Consider the following 16828-nt stretch of genomic DNA (forward strand, 5'->3'; position numbering starts at 1 on the left):
CCCTCCTCTGTCACTCCAAAATTCCACCTCTCTTGTCACTCCCGGCTCCGCCCCTTCTGCTCACTCTACGGCTCCACCCCTTCCGCAGTCAGCCCCGCCCCTAGCCCTCAAGCAATATTCGACTTCTCCCTATTTGCTAGCCCTGGTCCCGCCCATATCGGGCGTGGCCCCGCCCCTCCAAGCCGTCCACTGCCGGGTCTGCCTCCGCCCCGCCCCCGCCCGCCTGCTCTCTCCTTCTCGCATAAGGCCCCGCCCCTCGGCCAGCCTGTTTTCCTCGCCCAGGCGCTAGGAGCGACGGTGAAGGCTCTTACAGCTCTTGGAGCTTGACGCTATGGGGCTTCCGGAGGAGCGGAGCCGGAGCGGCAGCGGGAGCGGGGAGCGGGAGGAGGCTGGAACCCGGAACCGGGTGCGGAGTTGGTCTCCGCCGCCCGAGGTCAGTCGTTCCGCGCACGTCCCGTCGCTGCAGCGCTACCGCGAGCTGCACCGGCGCTCGGTGGAGCAGCCGCGAGGTGAGGCGGGGCCCGGACGGCCCTGGGCAGGGTCAGTGAGGGGAGAAGTGGGGTTTCCAGACGAGTGAGGAAATGGGCGCTGTGCGTGGGGAACGAGGGTTTCGTGTGGAGATAGGGGTTCCTTAAAAAAAAAAAAAAAAAAAAGATAGGGGTTCCTTGGCGGAGTTGGGATTTCCCAACTCCGTGAAGAGATGAGGTTCTTGGAGGAGATAGAAAAGGAGTTCCGGGAGGACTCGGGGCTTCTGTGGGGAGGAGGAAGGTTCTGTGAGGAGCTGAGGGTTCTCTAGGAGTTGAGTTCCTTGGCAACTTGGAAATTTCGTGAGGAGATGGGGCTTCCTTGAGGAGAGCGAAAGTTCCACGAGAAAAGGAGAGTTCCAAACACGAGAGGATGGGTTCTCAGAGGTGAAGGGGCGCCTTGAGGGAAGAAGAGCCACACAACTTTCTTTGCTCACTTGCACGCCAATTCAACTGTTGCCTCCTCACACCTTTTACCGTGTGACTTAGTCTCAACTGTTGAGGGTCAGTAGCCGGTCTGGTTCCCATCCTGGGGTCCCCTAAATTAGTAACGGAGTCCCAGATCTGCTTTTCATGTTTCATAAATCCCAGTGAAAATTACGCAACGTAAGACTGAACAAGTCACTAAAATGCCACGTTTAAAAAAAAGAAGTTAGGCTGGGATTTTCATAACTCAGAAATTTTGAGATAGGCCTCTGTCTTTAAGAATGTGTGAGGAAAATTCTTTGCTCTTGCCCTCAGTCCGGGTAAGGGGTCAAGGAGTTGGGAGGCAGCACTGTGTTTGATAGTGGGATGAGCGTGGGCAATGAATCAAACCCAGAAAAATCTAGATTTAGATCCTGTGTCTACCGCTCATTCACTGTGTGGTCTTAAGCAGAGTTTTAAACCTGTGATTCCTTTTCTTGTCTGCAAGATGCAGATAATACTTGCCTCTAGGTTTGTTTGAGGTCTAAAGCAGGTGATGAGTGTTACGTTATTGAGTGCCTGATGCACAGTAGGCATTCAATAAATGGTGGTTAGTGTGATAACAATAAGAACAACGTGGACAAAACAATTACTGAGTAATGCAAGACAGGATTGAATCAAGCGTGGAGTGGTTGACTGTTACAGGCAGTGTCCAAGTTTGAATCCTCAGACCTGTTTTCACTTCTCTTCCTTCTCTATATTTTTTCCCCATCATGAGTTCATTTGTTTTATGTCTATTTCTATAATAATAACTTCTATATATTTACCCCTGTGCCCAGGATCCCACTTATGCGTTGATCCCAAATTTCATAGGTCTGTAGACCATTTTATTCACACACCTTGATGTTAGACCATATTTAACATGACTGTGACTGGGATTTACCAATTTTCTCTCCCAAATCTGCTTTCATCTTAATTTTCTAATCCCTGTCAATGGCAGTATCCCAAACTAAATCTCTTTCATCATCTTCTCCTCTAAAAAGATCTATCAACCATAGATAGATTCTTTTCTATCTACATATCTCATTTAAGATTATTTACTGCATACTCAGCACACATCCTGTTTGATTTGATGTAGAGACTGATATCCCCATTATATAAAGAAGAAAACAAGCATTGGGAGGTTAACTTGCACAAGGTCACAAAGCTACATAGCAGTGGATCTGGGATTTGAACTAAGGTAGTCTGGACTACAGAATCTATACTCCTGATAGCTATACTCTTCATTTTCCCTGACCCCACAGTCTGAACAGACAGAATTTCACAAAATTCTGTTAAATACTCTTTCAAAATGTCTCTGATTACCTTTTCTTCCTTTCCCGCAGAACCTTTTAATTCAAGGAAGCAGCCTCCTAATTGGTTCTCCTGTCCCCTGGGCTCATCCACCTTCAATCTCTCTTTAGAGTTATCTAAAATAAAAACTATTATATTGATATTCTGGAAATACTACTTTCATATGTCACTTCAAAAACTTTCAAGTTCCATGGTTCCTCCAATTTCAGATTAAAATTCTACCTTTCTTTCAAGGTCTGGATAATTAGCTTTACCTCACTTCTCTATTCTTACCTCTTGCTATTCCCTACCACACCTTTTATTCTAGACAAGTCATTCTCATTGATATACTGGATACACAAAGGTTTTTTTCCTATCTCCTTGCCTTTGCCTATTTCTTTCTGCTCCTCTCTACCTAGTCAAATTCCACCAATTCTACACAACTCCCTGATCATTCAGTCCATGCTCATCTTTTAATCTTCTGAACTTCTTCTGTAGTTAGAATATGTGTCAGCAAAACCTCCAGATTTCAACACCTCCACCAAAACAAAACAAAACCCCCCAAAACAAAACTAAATGCTCATAATACTCAGTTTTCTTCATTCTTATTGATACACATAAATGTGGTTCATAAATAGTTTTACCTAATCTATGCCTACTATTATCACTTAAAAATGTTTTTGAGTATATACATGTACTTGATGTAGTTGTAACAACCAACCTGATTGTGTATACTGGTTTCTAGCTATGTGGTCCTTGGGAGAGTTTCCTATGTTTCCTGAGCTTTGGTTTTCTTTGGTTTTCTCATAAGAGTAGGATAATTAATGTGTACTTCATAGGGCCATATAAAGATTCATTGAGGCCTTTTGCTTCATTGCATCTGAGAGAGCAAGATGGGTCACCAGCAGCCCTCCTGGAGCCATCTTAGGAGGTTTGGCCAGGGTTCTTCTTGCCACCTATGCTCAAACCAGCGTGGTCTAATTGGGAAATACAGCCTTAATATGGGCTGCCAGTGTTTCTGTTTATATGTGAGGGATACAGACTTAATTAAATTGGATTAGGCAAACTTTGAATGGGTCATCCAAGATACCTACCTTACTGACAGATATCCAAGATACCTACCTTCATGCTAACTCATAGTACATGAAATAAAAATTCTTCAATTATGAGTGTTTTAATATTAAAAAAAAAGATTTAATGAGGGGCGTTGGACTGGCTCGCTCAGTAGAGCATGCAACTCTTGATCTCAGGGTTTTGAGTGTGAGACACCTTGGATGTAGAGATTATTTAAAAATAAAATCTCTTTGAAAAAAAGATTCAATGAGATTAGCTCCATGACTGGTACAGGAATGGTATTCACTAAAATGCCACCTCCCATTTTCTCTCTCTTTAGTGGCCATTTAGTATTCAGTGATACTACTAGTAGTATTACTAGTTTTTATCAGTTTTTTTTTTAATTGTTGGGCTCCTGGGTTGTTTCCAATTTCAATGTTATAGTGTTACTATAAACATCTCTTTAGCAATCACTTTATTTTTCCTTTGACATTTTTTTGTAGTGTGTTCCCCAAAATTAAGTTAGCAGATGAAAGGATATAAAAAGTTTTATGGCTCTCATTAGTCATTGCTCTGGTATCCAGTAAGATTATGACAATTTCTTACAATGCCATTATCATATAAGAGTATCTCTTTTACAGAGCCACTCTTTTTTTTAAGATCTTATTTATTTATTTATTAGAGACAGAGAGAGAGAGAGAAAGAGAGAGAAAGAGAGGCAGAGGGAGAAGTAGGCTCCATGCAGGGAGCCTGACGTGGGACTCGGTCCTGGGTCTCCAGGATCACCCTTCACCCTGGGCCAAAGGTGGCGCTAAACCGCTAAGCCACCGGGGCTGCCCCACCACTCTTTTTTTTTAAATCTTTGCTAGTTTTATAGGTATATAATGGCACCTTAGGATTGATTTAATTTGGATTCCCTAAATTGTTTGCAAGTTGTACACCATGTGATTTAGGTTTCAACTATATCCTGTCTTGCATGTTCTAAAGTATTTCATGTGTTAGTCTTATCTTAACAAGTAGATTGTATAAACTGAATCACGTAACCTTGAGCAAGTCACTTTACTTGCCTCTATGAATTTGGTTTGTTATTGGTGAAATGAAGGGGTGATAGTCTCTAAAGTTCCTTTCATTCTTATGATTCTAAGTGTGTCTCTCCTTCCCTTCTAGCTCCTGATTTTGTACTGACAATATCCTAAGTACTCTGCAATTACATGTTTTACCTGTTGAATACATTGTCTCCAGAACAGCCAGGGGAATATTTTAAGATTATTAATCTGATCATGGCCCTCTCCTTGAAATCCTACAATGGCTTTCCATTCCTCTTAGGATAAATATCAAATTCCTTATCATGCCCAGAAGGATTGCATGATCTGCCCAGTTTGTGCATCAATTCCTGCTATTCTTTCTCTTACTTTTAGTACTTCAGCCTCAAGGAGTTTCTTTTAACACATACCCATGGTTCCTTTCTATCTGATGGGACTCTGTTCCTGGTGAGGAAATGAAGAAAAATTTTTATTTGTCTTTTAGATTTTAGCAAAATTATCATTCTCAGGGCAGTTCACATCTTGACTTTGTAACTGTTTAACTTAGGGCAAATTATTTAATTTCTCTTGACTTTTAAATCAATGAAATGAGGATGAAAATGAAGCCTACCTTTTCTGGTTGTGGTCAAGACTAAATGAGATAATACATATAAAAAGCTTAAAGCAACATTTGGCACATAGCAAGTAACACTTGGGCAAGAGGTAGTAGGAGAAAGAGATATTCATTAAATAATTGCCGGGAGTGAATGAACAAATTAAGAGAAAGATATTACATATGTTGGAAGACTCTGTGGGTAAAGAATTTCTTCCTTTCACTTACTAATTTGTTAAAAAAATTTACTGATTGACTACAATATACTAAGCTACTATCACAGTAGCTAGTGATACTAGCTACTTGCTAGTATAGCTAGTGATATACTAGCAATATACTAAGTGCTATCACAATGATAGCACTGGGTGGCTATGATTTGAATAGATGATGAAAAATGGGGGGCACCTCAGTGGCTCAGTTAAGTGGCTGTCTTTAGCTTGGGTCATGATCCCAGGGTCCTGGGATTGAGCCCCACATTGGGCCTCTTGCTTAGCAGGGAACCTGCTTCTCCCTCTCCTTCTGCCTGCCACTTCAACTGCTTGTGCTCTCGCTCTGTCAAATAAATAAATAAAATATTTTTTAAAAGATGATGAAAAATGGAATGGCAGTTTTGAGGAGGGAAGGAAGAAATTTGAGTCAAGATTTAGCTCATGGGAATAGAAGGTAGGTTAGGAAAGTAGTAGGTGATAAGATTAGACGATAGAGGAGAGATCTAGGTGGTAAGTCCTACAGTGGAGGGCAGAGAAGTTGTGACTTATTCCTGTCATAGACTAGTAAGCCATCTGAGGATAAATATGTCTGAGAATCTTAGTGATTTCTGGGCTTTCCTTTCTGTTGCAGAGTTTTGGGGAGACATTGCCAAGGAATTTTACTGGAAGACCTCGTGTCCTGGCCCATTCCTCCAGTACAATTTTGATGTGACTAAAGGAAAAGTCTTCATTGAGTGGATGAAAGGAGCAACTACTAATATCTGCTACAACGTACTAGATCGAATTGTCCACGAGAAAAAACTTGGAGATAAAGTTGCTTTTTACTGGTAAAAACATCTATCTTGAAGTCTGACAGATAAAGTCACCCTTCACATTTATATAGTGTTTCACAGTTCACAAAGTACTTTAAAATCTATTAACTTATTTGATGCTTGCAACAACCTGGAAGAGTAAGTAAGGTATTGTTAATTTCAGATGAGGAAAAATACCTCAAGTGAGTTAAGTGACTTCCGTAAAATCACACAACTAGTATGTGACTGAACCAACATTCAGAACCAAGTGTCCTGATTTCTAGTCTAGTATTCTTGGCTTGTAGTTGGAGAGAAAAGAGGGGAGAGGGTAAATGGAAGCAAACAGGACTGAGTAGCATTCTTTCTCATTTTGCTTTGGGAGGAAATGGATATTGAGTTTTTCCCTACCAGGACCACTGTCGTCATCATTGTCTGTGAGTGAGCTATGTAGTACCTCTTAGTTCACAGTTCTTTCTGGAGTTTCCCAGGTGTAATTTGAAACCAGCTCCCATAAACAGAGGGCAGAGAGAGACTGAAGAAAGAGGCAGGCCACTCCAGGTTGGTAGGTGGCAGTTTTAATAAGCAAAGAAAACTTATATACAAGGCTTGTTTTGGGGCAGCAGTAAGATGAATGGATTGCTGCACTTGCCCTCCAAATCTTAAAAGTCTGTAAAGAGGTCCTAAGTGGGCTCAGTACTGTGCAGGTGTTTTCAACACCACATCACCATATTGCAAAGCTTTGTCCTTGAAATAGCCTCTGGGAACAGGAAAAGCAAGTAGAACGCACCTTCCAAGGACATGGAAGGGAGTAAGAAGCCTCCTACAGGTCCAACTCATGGGTCTGTCAGGTAAATCAGTGGTCATATCTTTTCAACGACATTCCCCTATAGTGTTAGACACTGTGCTCAAATGCTTAACAAATACCTTATTTGATTCTTAACAACAACCAAGAATGCACTGTTTTCCTCATTTTACATATGTGAAAATAAATTCTAAGTGTTAAGTGACTTATCCAAAGTCATATAGCTAATAAGAAGTAGGGCTGAGATTCAAACCCAGGTAGTAGAGTTAAAGAATTTACACTCATAACTGTGACACTATGCTATCCTTCTAATTCTTTACATTAGCTTTCAGCAGCTTTGTAATATAGGTGAAGAAGTGAAGCACAGAGGGTTACAATAGTGAATAAAGAGGGTAAGTAAGTAGTAGAGCCAGGGTTCAAACCCAAATCTAATCTGTTTGACTCCTTGCTGGTAACTCTACATCATGGTGCCTCCCCAGGGGGAACTTTTTTTTTTTTTTAAGATTTTACTTATTTGAGAGAGAAAGAGCACTAGAGAGAGAGAGTGAGCAAGCATGAGTATGGGGCAGAGGGACAAGAAAAAAGGCTCCCTGCTCAGCAGGGAGCCCAATGTGGAACTTGATCCCAGGACCCACGGGCTTAACCGACTGAGCCACCCAGGCACCCCTGAACTTTTTTTTTTTTTTTTAAGATTTACTTATTTATTAGGGAGTGAGCCATGAGCATGGTGGGGGAGGGGCAGAGAGAGAGAGGGAGAAACTTAAGCAGTCTCTATGCTGAGCACAAAGTCTGATGCAGGGCTTGATCTCACAACCTTGAGATCGTGCCCTGAGCTGAAACCAAGAGTCAGACATTTAACTGACTGTGCCACTCAGATGCCCCAACTTTTTTTTTTTTTAATTTTTATTTATTTATGATAGTCACAGAGAGAGAGAGAGAGGCAGAGACACAGTCAGAGGGAGAAGCAGGCTCCATGCACCCGGAGCCCGGTGTGGGATTCGATCCCGGGTCTCCAGGATCGCGCCCTGGGCCAAAGGCAGGCACCAAACCGCTGCGCCACCCAGGGATCCCCCCAACTTTTTTTTTTAAAGAATTTATTTATTTATTCATGAGAGAGAGAGAGAGAGGCAGAGACACAGGTAGAGGGAGAAGCAGGCTCCATGCAGGGAGCCCGATATGGGACTCGATCCCTGTTCTCCAGGATAAGGCCCTGGGCTGAAGGCGGCGCCAAACTGCTGAGCCACCCAGGCTGCCCAACTTTTTTTTTTTTTAAATGGGCTCTACACTAGCAGAATCTAATGTAGGGCTTGAATGCACCACCCTGGAACCGATACCTGGTATCAAGAGTCAGTCGCTTAACCTACCCAGCCACCCAGGTGCCCCCTTACAGTGAGAACTTTTTAAGACCTCCTCCTTCCAGCAACATAACTTCTAGGTGGTATTACTATACTGAACCCAAATAGGACCTTAAAGTTCCAGTAATCGGGGTGTTGTTTCTGCCACCACCCATGAGCACTTTGAGAACTGATCTGTTTCTTTTTTCTTTCTTTAAAGATTATTTATTTATTTATTTATTCATGAGAGACACAGAAAGGCAGAGACATAAGCAGAGGGAGAAGCAGGCTCCCCATGGGGAACCTGATGCAGGACTTGATCCCAGGACTCCAGGATCACACCTGAGCCAAAGGCAGATGCTCAGCCACTGAGCCACCTAGGAGTCCCTCTTTTTTTCTTTTTTAAAGATTATTTATTTATTTATTCATAAGAGACACACAAAGAGAGGCAGAGACATAGGCGGAGAGAGAACCAGGCTCCCTGGTTCTGGAGTTCTGGGAGTCTGATGCGGGACTCGATCCCAGGACCCCGGGACCACAACTCGAGCCAAAGGCTGACGCTCAACAACTGAGCCACACAGGTGCCTCTGATCTGTTTCTTTTTAAGTGAGCCAGTAGGAACAGCTTGGATGTTTGGTTTTTTTTAAGATTTTATTTATTCATTCATGAGACACACACACACACACACACACACACACACACACACACACACACACACACGCAGAGGGAGAAGCAGGCTCCATGCAGGGAGCCTAACATGGAACTTGATCCTGGGACCCCAGGATCAGGCCCCGGGCTGAAGGTGGTGCTAAACTCCTGGGCCACCTGGGCTGCCCAGCTTGGATGTTTTACTGGTACCAATCAAAATTTGTCCAATTTGTATGATAGATTGTTATGAGCCCTAATGTGAGCCCATTTGCTTGCTGTATAACACAGGCAAGGCATTTAACTCTCTGAGAGTCCATTTCCTCTTCCATTATGGGGATGATAATTCCATCCTTGTCTTTTTTCATTAGATTGTTATGAGAATCAGATGATGTTATAAAAGCATTTATATACTTATTGGAATACACTACAAATGTGAGTGGTCTATTCATATTGCCATTGCTCAATTTGGGGTTACTTTGCCACTGAAACTTAGCCTTTTATGTTTGTTGAAACTTTCTTTAGCTCTTTTCCTGGGACTTTATGGCTTGAGCTCCAGCTAACACTTGGGTTCACTTCCTAAGTTCCTTAGGGATCAGAAAAATCTTTAAAGATCTATAAAGGAGATACTTGTGTCTGACATTGTTTCCTAGTTTGAAGTAATTCAGGTACGTGATGAAAGGCTGAGGAAACATAGGCTAGAGTTGTTCAAGCACTGGAGATAGCTGCAGAATCCTGAAGCCTTTCCTTCTAATTTCTCTGCTATCCAGACCTGAACAAATCTAGAGAGACTCTCTTTCCCCATTTGTAAAATGAGGGTAGTAGACTAGATCAGTGTTTTCTAAAGAGTGCTCCAGAAACCATTCCTTACTATAGATATTAGCAGGGGCTTCATTCATGAAACAAGTCCAAGAAACACTACATAATACATTGCCCTTGTGGGATTCCCAGTGTATATTAACAGTAAAGCCTCCTAAGAATTCCTACAGTGAAGGCACCTGATTAATTTTTTTATACATGAGATTACTCAAATTTATTTGAGCTCCAAACACTTTTTTGCAGTGTGCTATTAACATTACAAGAAGCAGAATTCCATGGAATACCAATTAAGGAAGCACTGGATTATATAATTTCTAAATTTTTTTTCTAGTGCAAAATTCTGTAACTCTACAAGACATCTTCACCCCATTTTTACATTGGCCACTCAACCAACAAGAACTTTTTAAATTATTGGATGGTCAGTCATATATTAGGTATTATGGAAATAGAGGTAAGGGAATGGGAGACAAGTACTACTTAGGCCATTATTATTCAATTATTTTATGTTGATAATAAAGTAAAACCAAGCTACAAAAAAGTCACATTTGTTATAAAAAAGTGAAAATAGGCCAGATTTATGGTTCTTTCCCTTTTTTCTCTATATTTTAAAATAATATGCTTATATTGCATACTTTAAAAAGTATGACTTCCTAGTATGATTGATGAGAATTTGGTTCTTATGTATTTCTCCAACTTCTTTCTCTCATCTACCTAGCTCTGTTTTTAAGTTAATTTAAAATAAATGTTTACAGAAGAGTAATATATTATGATTGCATTTCTTTTTATGCATAGGTTTTTGTTTTCTCTGAAGTTAAAAATTGCCAACCATTTTATTTGCCTTTATGTTGTACTCAATATTTTTCAAACTCTCTATCATATCATTTATTCTATGAAGTCTTCTTTTTCCTCTACAGTCTTTTGTTTTGGAGTCTACCTTCTTCCTGTTCTAATTTTTATTAATGCTTTTTTTTTTTAAGACTTATTTATTTGAGAGAGAGAGTGTATTCCTGTGTGTGAGCAGCAGAGGGAGGGGCAGAGGGAGAGAGAGAGTCCTGAAGTAGGCTAAGTGTGGAGCCCAACATGGGGCTTGATCCCAGGACGCTGAGATCATGACTTGATCTGAAATCAGAAGTTGGCTGCTTAACTGACTGAGCCACACAGGCACCCTGTTAATGCTTTTTAAAGTGACATCTTTTCCGTGATTTGCTCCAATTGATATACTTCTTATGGTGCTGCAGTATTACATTCCTTTCAACCTAAACTATGTCATTTATATAGTTCTAGTGGCATTAGCAAACCACATTTATAGCTCATTGCTTGTTTTGTGGCATGTTCTGAAATAATGCACAGATAAAATAGTGCTCTTAGAACCAAAATAGAACCATTATTAAAGAAGAATTTGGCCTTTTACTTTTGGCTTGACATTGACATTGTAGGTGTTCATGGAATAATAGTATTTTTAGAACTTGAAGTGACCATTTAGACTCCATCTAGGCCAGTTCTCTTTACAGATGGATAGATTAAAGTGAGGCTAAATGATTTACTTAAGGGTTGTATACCTCCTTGGAGACAGAGCTGAGACTAATCTCCAGATATCCTCACTCCTAGTCAGCTGTTCTTTTCACCATATGATCCTGCTTCATTATTCTAGTTATCCAACAATAGGCTGTGACAGTTGAAAAGAGAAATTTGTCATATTAGTCAAATTAATTTGAATTAACATTAGGTTAATTTGCTTACAAATATAAGATAAAATGTGTTACCATGTTTCAATGGCCCAGATCTTGGTCTCATAGAATTGACATTCTGTTTGGAAGACCAAATAGGCCTATATAAATCAGCTGGAAAGCAATTATGGGCCAAATTGCAAAGAGCCACTTACACAAATAGTTTACAGAAGGGATAAAGCATGTAGGGAGGCATTATGATAAAAATTAGAAGAATAAGTTTTGGTGTCAACCTAATCTGAGTCCTGTTTCTGACACTAAATAGCTTATGATTTTGTACTCAACTATGACATGTGGATAAAAGTTTCCATCTCATGGAGTTATTGATTGAATAGTGTAACAAACTGATGTTTTCCAATTCCTGGCACATTGAAAGCACTAAAAAAATATTAGCCATCATTACTATTATGTTGGGACAGTAAGAAGACCAAATTTTTCTGGAGTAAAGAGTACATATAGGGAATAATTCATTCAATAAATACTTACTATGAACTCACTACATATCAGGAACTATTCTGAACAATATCTATGTCTTCATGGAGGTTATATTTCAGCTTGAGGAGACAGACAATAAACAAGCCAATAAATATATGACAGGTAGTAATAAGTGCTATAGAAAACTACAGAGTGGCATTAAGGAAAAGGGAATGACAACAAAGAGTAGGGATTGATAAGGGAAGAACTGTCTAATAAAGTGACATTTGAGCAGACATTTAGGAAGGAAATGGAGTATATCATGCAGATAGTTGGGTTGGGAAGGAGAAATATTCCAAGTAATGGAAGAGCAAGTGTAAAAGCCCTGAGGTACGAGTGTGCTGCTGCTTGGTTGAAGACTAGCTGGGAAATTAGTGTAGCTGAAGCAGTGTGAACTAGAGAAAGAGAATTGGGAATGGGGTCGACCGGTCACTAGATCATGTAGGACCTTGATAGTCAATATAGACTTTTGGGTTTTATTTATAGTGAAATAGGGAACCCCTGGACAATCCTGAGCACAAAAGTGATGACCATTTGATGTATATTTAGAATCTTTCTGTCATTTGTGTTGAGAATAGACAGAAGGCAAGAGTAGAAGCAGGGAGGACAATTAGGAGGCTATTGTAGAAATTAAATGAGAAATGTTGGTGATTTATACCATAGTAGTATTTTGAAGTAGTTAGAAGTAGTCAAAATCTGGATCTATTTTGAGTGAAGAGCCCATGGAATTTGCTAGCTTGGATTGGGTCTGGAGAATGAGACAAAGAGGAATCAAGATTGTCTTCAACAGTGGATGAGGTCCAGGAATGGAAGATTTTGACTATTTTTTTGAGACCTATGGAAGGATTAAGTGCAGGGGAATGATGTGGTCATAACTGGGTTTAAGAAGATTAATGTGGATACATATGGAAATGGAAATGTGAAGCCAGATTGCTGGGAGTTTGTTATTCAGAAGAAGTGCCTGAATTGGGATGCTGGTAGTGGGAATGGAACAGAAAAATGAAATTTTAAAGTGGTTTGGAGGAAAGAAAACCAACATAGGTAACTGCATGTATAGATAGATGGTGGAGAGACAGAAAGTTGAGAGAGAAGAGTCAACAGTCCCTTTAGTCTATATAACGCTTTACCTTTTTCAAAGGTACATGCTCATCTGATCCAAAGGCTAAATTTGCCCTCCAAACAAAACTGGTTTCAACCTCTCTTGTACTTTCTTCCTCCTAGTGTGGCCATAGAGGTGTTAGTAGGGGCTAACAGTATACATTAGTATACATGTGTGAGAAAGTGATCAGTGACAAAGTTACTGGAATAGACATTCAGGGAGAGATAAGTGAAGGATGAAGGATCAGTGAAGGATGTTAGGGGTAGTGCAAGGAGTAGGGACTGGGTAGTTAAAGAGACACTACAGTCCATTCCTTCCACCGTTTGTTTTTGGTTACACCTGGCTATCCTCATCTCTGTGCCATCTCACCCTTTATCCTCAGCTGAATCATTGTCATCTCTCTATAGGCTCTGGCTGTAATTAATCCATCCTTAGAAACCAGAGAGGCAGATGACTTTAGGGTGACCTTTGGACAGAAACTCTGCTTTCAGAATCCCGTTTGCTCCCATGTATGAATTCCAGAGTGTGATATTTAGAATTCTCCAGATACCTGTGAGGTATGTGTATATATATTTGAGAAGAGGGAAAGGTGAGACAAGCCTATGTTCTGATAGGGCAAAGATTGTCAAGGTGATATGGAAAGCCAGACCTACATTGTACTGTCCTAGCATTCATAGCCAAGGACTCTACTAATTACCTAGGTCCATGTCCTGGAGTTCCTTTTAGTGATATGGGAAGGGAAGGGAAGGACTTTTTTGTCCTCCATCCGTGTCTTCACTGGTTTCACAATACTATATTTACTGATTAAAATATACATGGTATGGAAAAACACTCATTTGAAAAAGAAGATGGCCTCAGACCATCTCTTCCCTTCTCTGGGCCTTCCCTTTTTGTGACTGGTGGAGGATTAACTAGATACTCTGCAAGGTCCTTCTGGCTCTAATAGTTGAGGAGTCTATGATTATCTCTGAAGAGGAAGTGGTTTTTAGAAGTTCTAATTCAACCTATAGGGACTTTATGATGACTCAGTAGGTGGGCTGGGCTTCTCTTGAAATGGTGAAATAAAGGCGGGATTTTAGAAGGTTTAAAGGGCTAAGGTAGAGAGTCTGCTCCCTTGTCTGGGGCAGTACTAGTGCTGGTAGCCTAAGCTTTATGCTAATAGAGGCATATGGGGAAATAACTGTTGATAGGAACAGTCTTTCTCCATTTGAATCTGGTGGACTGATTGTGGAGGAGAGCTGGAGGATTTCACATTTAATGTGGCTCTCTAATCTGTTTCTCTCCCCTGTTCCTGAGTTTCATGACCCTTGATACCTTAAAGAATTCTTCCCTAAGGTGGTGAAAATGAGACAAGTAGGCTGTATTGTCCAAGTCATTAGTCACTTTTTAGAAGTAGGGATATGAATTATAAATGTATAATAAATCACATGTTACAAATTAATATATTATTTTCGTATATGCTAACATGTGTAATAATAAGTATATAATAAATGGAGACTGTCTTGAAGCCTGATTGAGTGTACTGAGCTCCTGTCAACTTCATGAGTTTGTGTCTAGGTCTTCTTATACCGGTGTGTTTAGTAAATGATGAGAATGGCTTTAGATAATGCCCTTTTCTGAACTTTCTTTTTCCCAGCTGTAAATCCATAGGGGATGAATAAATTACTTCTAGCACTGACCTTTAGAATTGCTGTCACAAATATAAGGGAACTGCAGTGACAGGGTAGCTGGGAAAGGTTGGAGGTAGGGGAGGAACCCAGTGGTGGCTTCCTGTCCCATGAAGGTAGCAGGTAGTCTGGTGGGAGCCTGGGTTCTTGCTTTAGGGCAGTCTCACATTTACAACTATAAGTACAAAAGGCATGCAGCTGAGGATAGCCTTCCTTCTTGGATTTGGTATGAGAGAAATTGTGCACTGATAATGATCCTCAGTGTCTGATACCTTGAACCTCTGTATGAGAGTTTTGAGACTCTCAGTTCTAATCCTTTGAGGTCATTTAGTTCACTTCCTAAACAAAGCAGGAATTGTAGCTCTAATATCTCCATCCCCAGCAGTACCCATATGTGATCATTCTGATTGTGGAACACTACCAAGACCATGGAGTTCACTCACTATCTGTCCCATTGTTGGGCAGCTCTGCTACAAAGTTCTTATGTATATTCTTTCCCTATAACTTTCTCTCCACTCTATCTTCTTCTTTTGGCTTTAGTTCTATTTTCTGGAGCTACATAGAATAATCCTATTTTTTTCCATAAAACATCTCAGATATTTGAGGCTGGTTATTATATCCCTTTACTAGGCTGAGTGTGGAATTATAGAAATTTAAATCTACAAGATTCCTTGAAGATCATCTAATTCAGTAATTTTCAGTATTTTTAAGGCATTAGATTCTTTTCGTTCAAATAAAAATTATATGTATAGTGATTAACAAAAGTAGGCTCTGGACTCTGCTTGGATTTCAATCCCTACTCTAATACTTATTATTTGGGCAAGTTGCCTCCCTCTTTATTTTTTAAAGATTTTATTTATTTATTTGAGAGAGAGAGAGAGAGAGAGCATGAGCATGGGGAGGGGTAGAGGAAGAGGGAAGCAGCTCTTCACTGAGCAGGGAGCCCAACACGGATCTCTGTCCCAGGACCCTGGGATCATGACCTGAGCCCAAAGCAGCCACCCAACTGACTGAACCACACAAGCACCCTGCCTCACCTCTTTAAACCTGTTTTCCTATCTGTAAAATGGGAATAATATGGTTCCTATGACATAGATTGTTATGAAGAATAATTGGAATAATCTATGTAAAGGGTTTAGTGCTTGGCAAACGGTGTTAGCTATTTTTATCATTATTACCAAGAGCCCTATACCTAAAATAGGCAAGAGTAGAGCTGACCTGGTTCAAACATGAATGAGAGGACCAGAACCACATTCTTTTGGCTCCTTCACCTTGTCACTGAGATCCTTGTAAGGTATATATGTAGAACATCTAGGGATTTGTAAAGCTGTGTTTGAAAAACCCTGATCTGGTCTAGTGTCCTTATTTTGTGGATGAGGTAATACTGAGTCCACATTCCCAGATTCCATATATTATATGGTTTCCTGGACAATTCCTTTATCATCATGTCAGTCTCCTCTGGACATACTCTAGTTGGTCAATATCTAGCTATGGTCTGCCTTGGACAGGGAACTGTTACTATTCTTTGTTTTAACTTTACATATCTAAGATTATATTAGTCCCATTGACAGCCATATTCTACTAACCAACTTACAATCTCCTATAATACCTAAGACTTTTCTATTTATTATAATAATAATAAACTATATTTCCTTTATACTGTATTTGTTCCCTTGTTTTTTTGAACCTGGGTATGGTTTACAACAATACTTAACAGATGAGGAAGTTGAGGCTTAGAGGGTGGAAGTGACTTAGATAGTCATGTAGCAGTTGTAACTTGTTCTGGACAGAACACTTACATTCTCTGTTGTAGACACTATGCTTATGTACACAGCCTTTGTGTTTTTGCCACAAGTGACAAATCAGGATTCAATTTGCCACTTGTCTAGCCAGTTTATTTTGAGAATTTAGGGATAGCTTTAGAAATGTTGACTACAATTTATAATTTATAAGGGCTAAAGACATTAAAGGGCAAACCTCAAAGAAATAACATCCTTTCCTTAGCTGAGATGTGTTCATTTATCCACTCACCAAACAGTTTTATACTGAATATCTACTAGATGTAATCTGCATACTACCTTGAGAACAGTGTGTTAGGGGCATCAGGCAAAGGCAAACGGACAATAAGGCACTGACAGTTCAGGCAAAATATGAAAATGGAGATGAAGGTTGAGGTCATGAAAAATGGTCAGATTTTGGAATATTTTGAAGGCAGAGCCAATAGGATTTGCTGATGAACTTGATGTGGGATAGGAGAGAGCGGAGTCAAGAATATCTTAAAGGGTTTTTAGGGCAGTTCGGTGGCTCAGTGG

At 40.3% G+C, this 16828-nt stretch overlaps 1 protein-coding gene across 3 annotated transcripts in view; it reads left to right on the forward strand.

The window, feature by feature from the left end:
* Positions 1 to 241: 241 nt before the first annotated feature.
* ACSS2 (acyl-CoA synthetase short chain family member 2) overlaps positions 242 to 16828 on the forward strand; it is a 44577-nt gene continuing 27990 nt past the window's right edge. For 2 of the 3 annotated variants that reach the window (XM_072800646.1, XM_072800647.1), the window contains exons 1-2: positions 242 to 509; positions 5790 to 5985. In XM_072800646.1, coding sequence (XP_072656747.1) covers positions 332 to 509; positions 5790 to 5985 — 374 coding nt within the window. In that variant the 5' untranslated portion in view covers positions 242 to 331. Of the gene's footprint in view, positions 510 to 1009; positions 1029 to 5789; positions 5986 to 16828 lie in introns of those variants that run through there. The other variant, XM_072800648.1, reaches the window with a different exon arrangement.

The sequence above is a fragment of the Canis lupus genome, chromosome 26, assembly GCF_048164855.1.
Source record: "Canis lupus baileyi chromosome 26, mCanLup2.hap1, whole genome shotgun sequence".
NCBI classification, from domain to species: domain Eukaryota; kingdom Metazoa; phylum Chordata; class Mammalia; order Carnivora; family Canidae; genus Canis; species Canis lupus.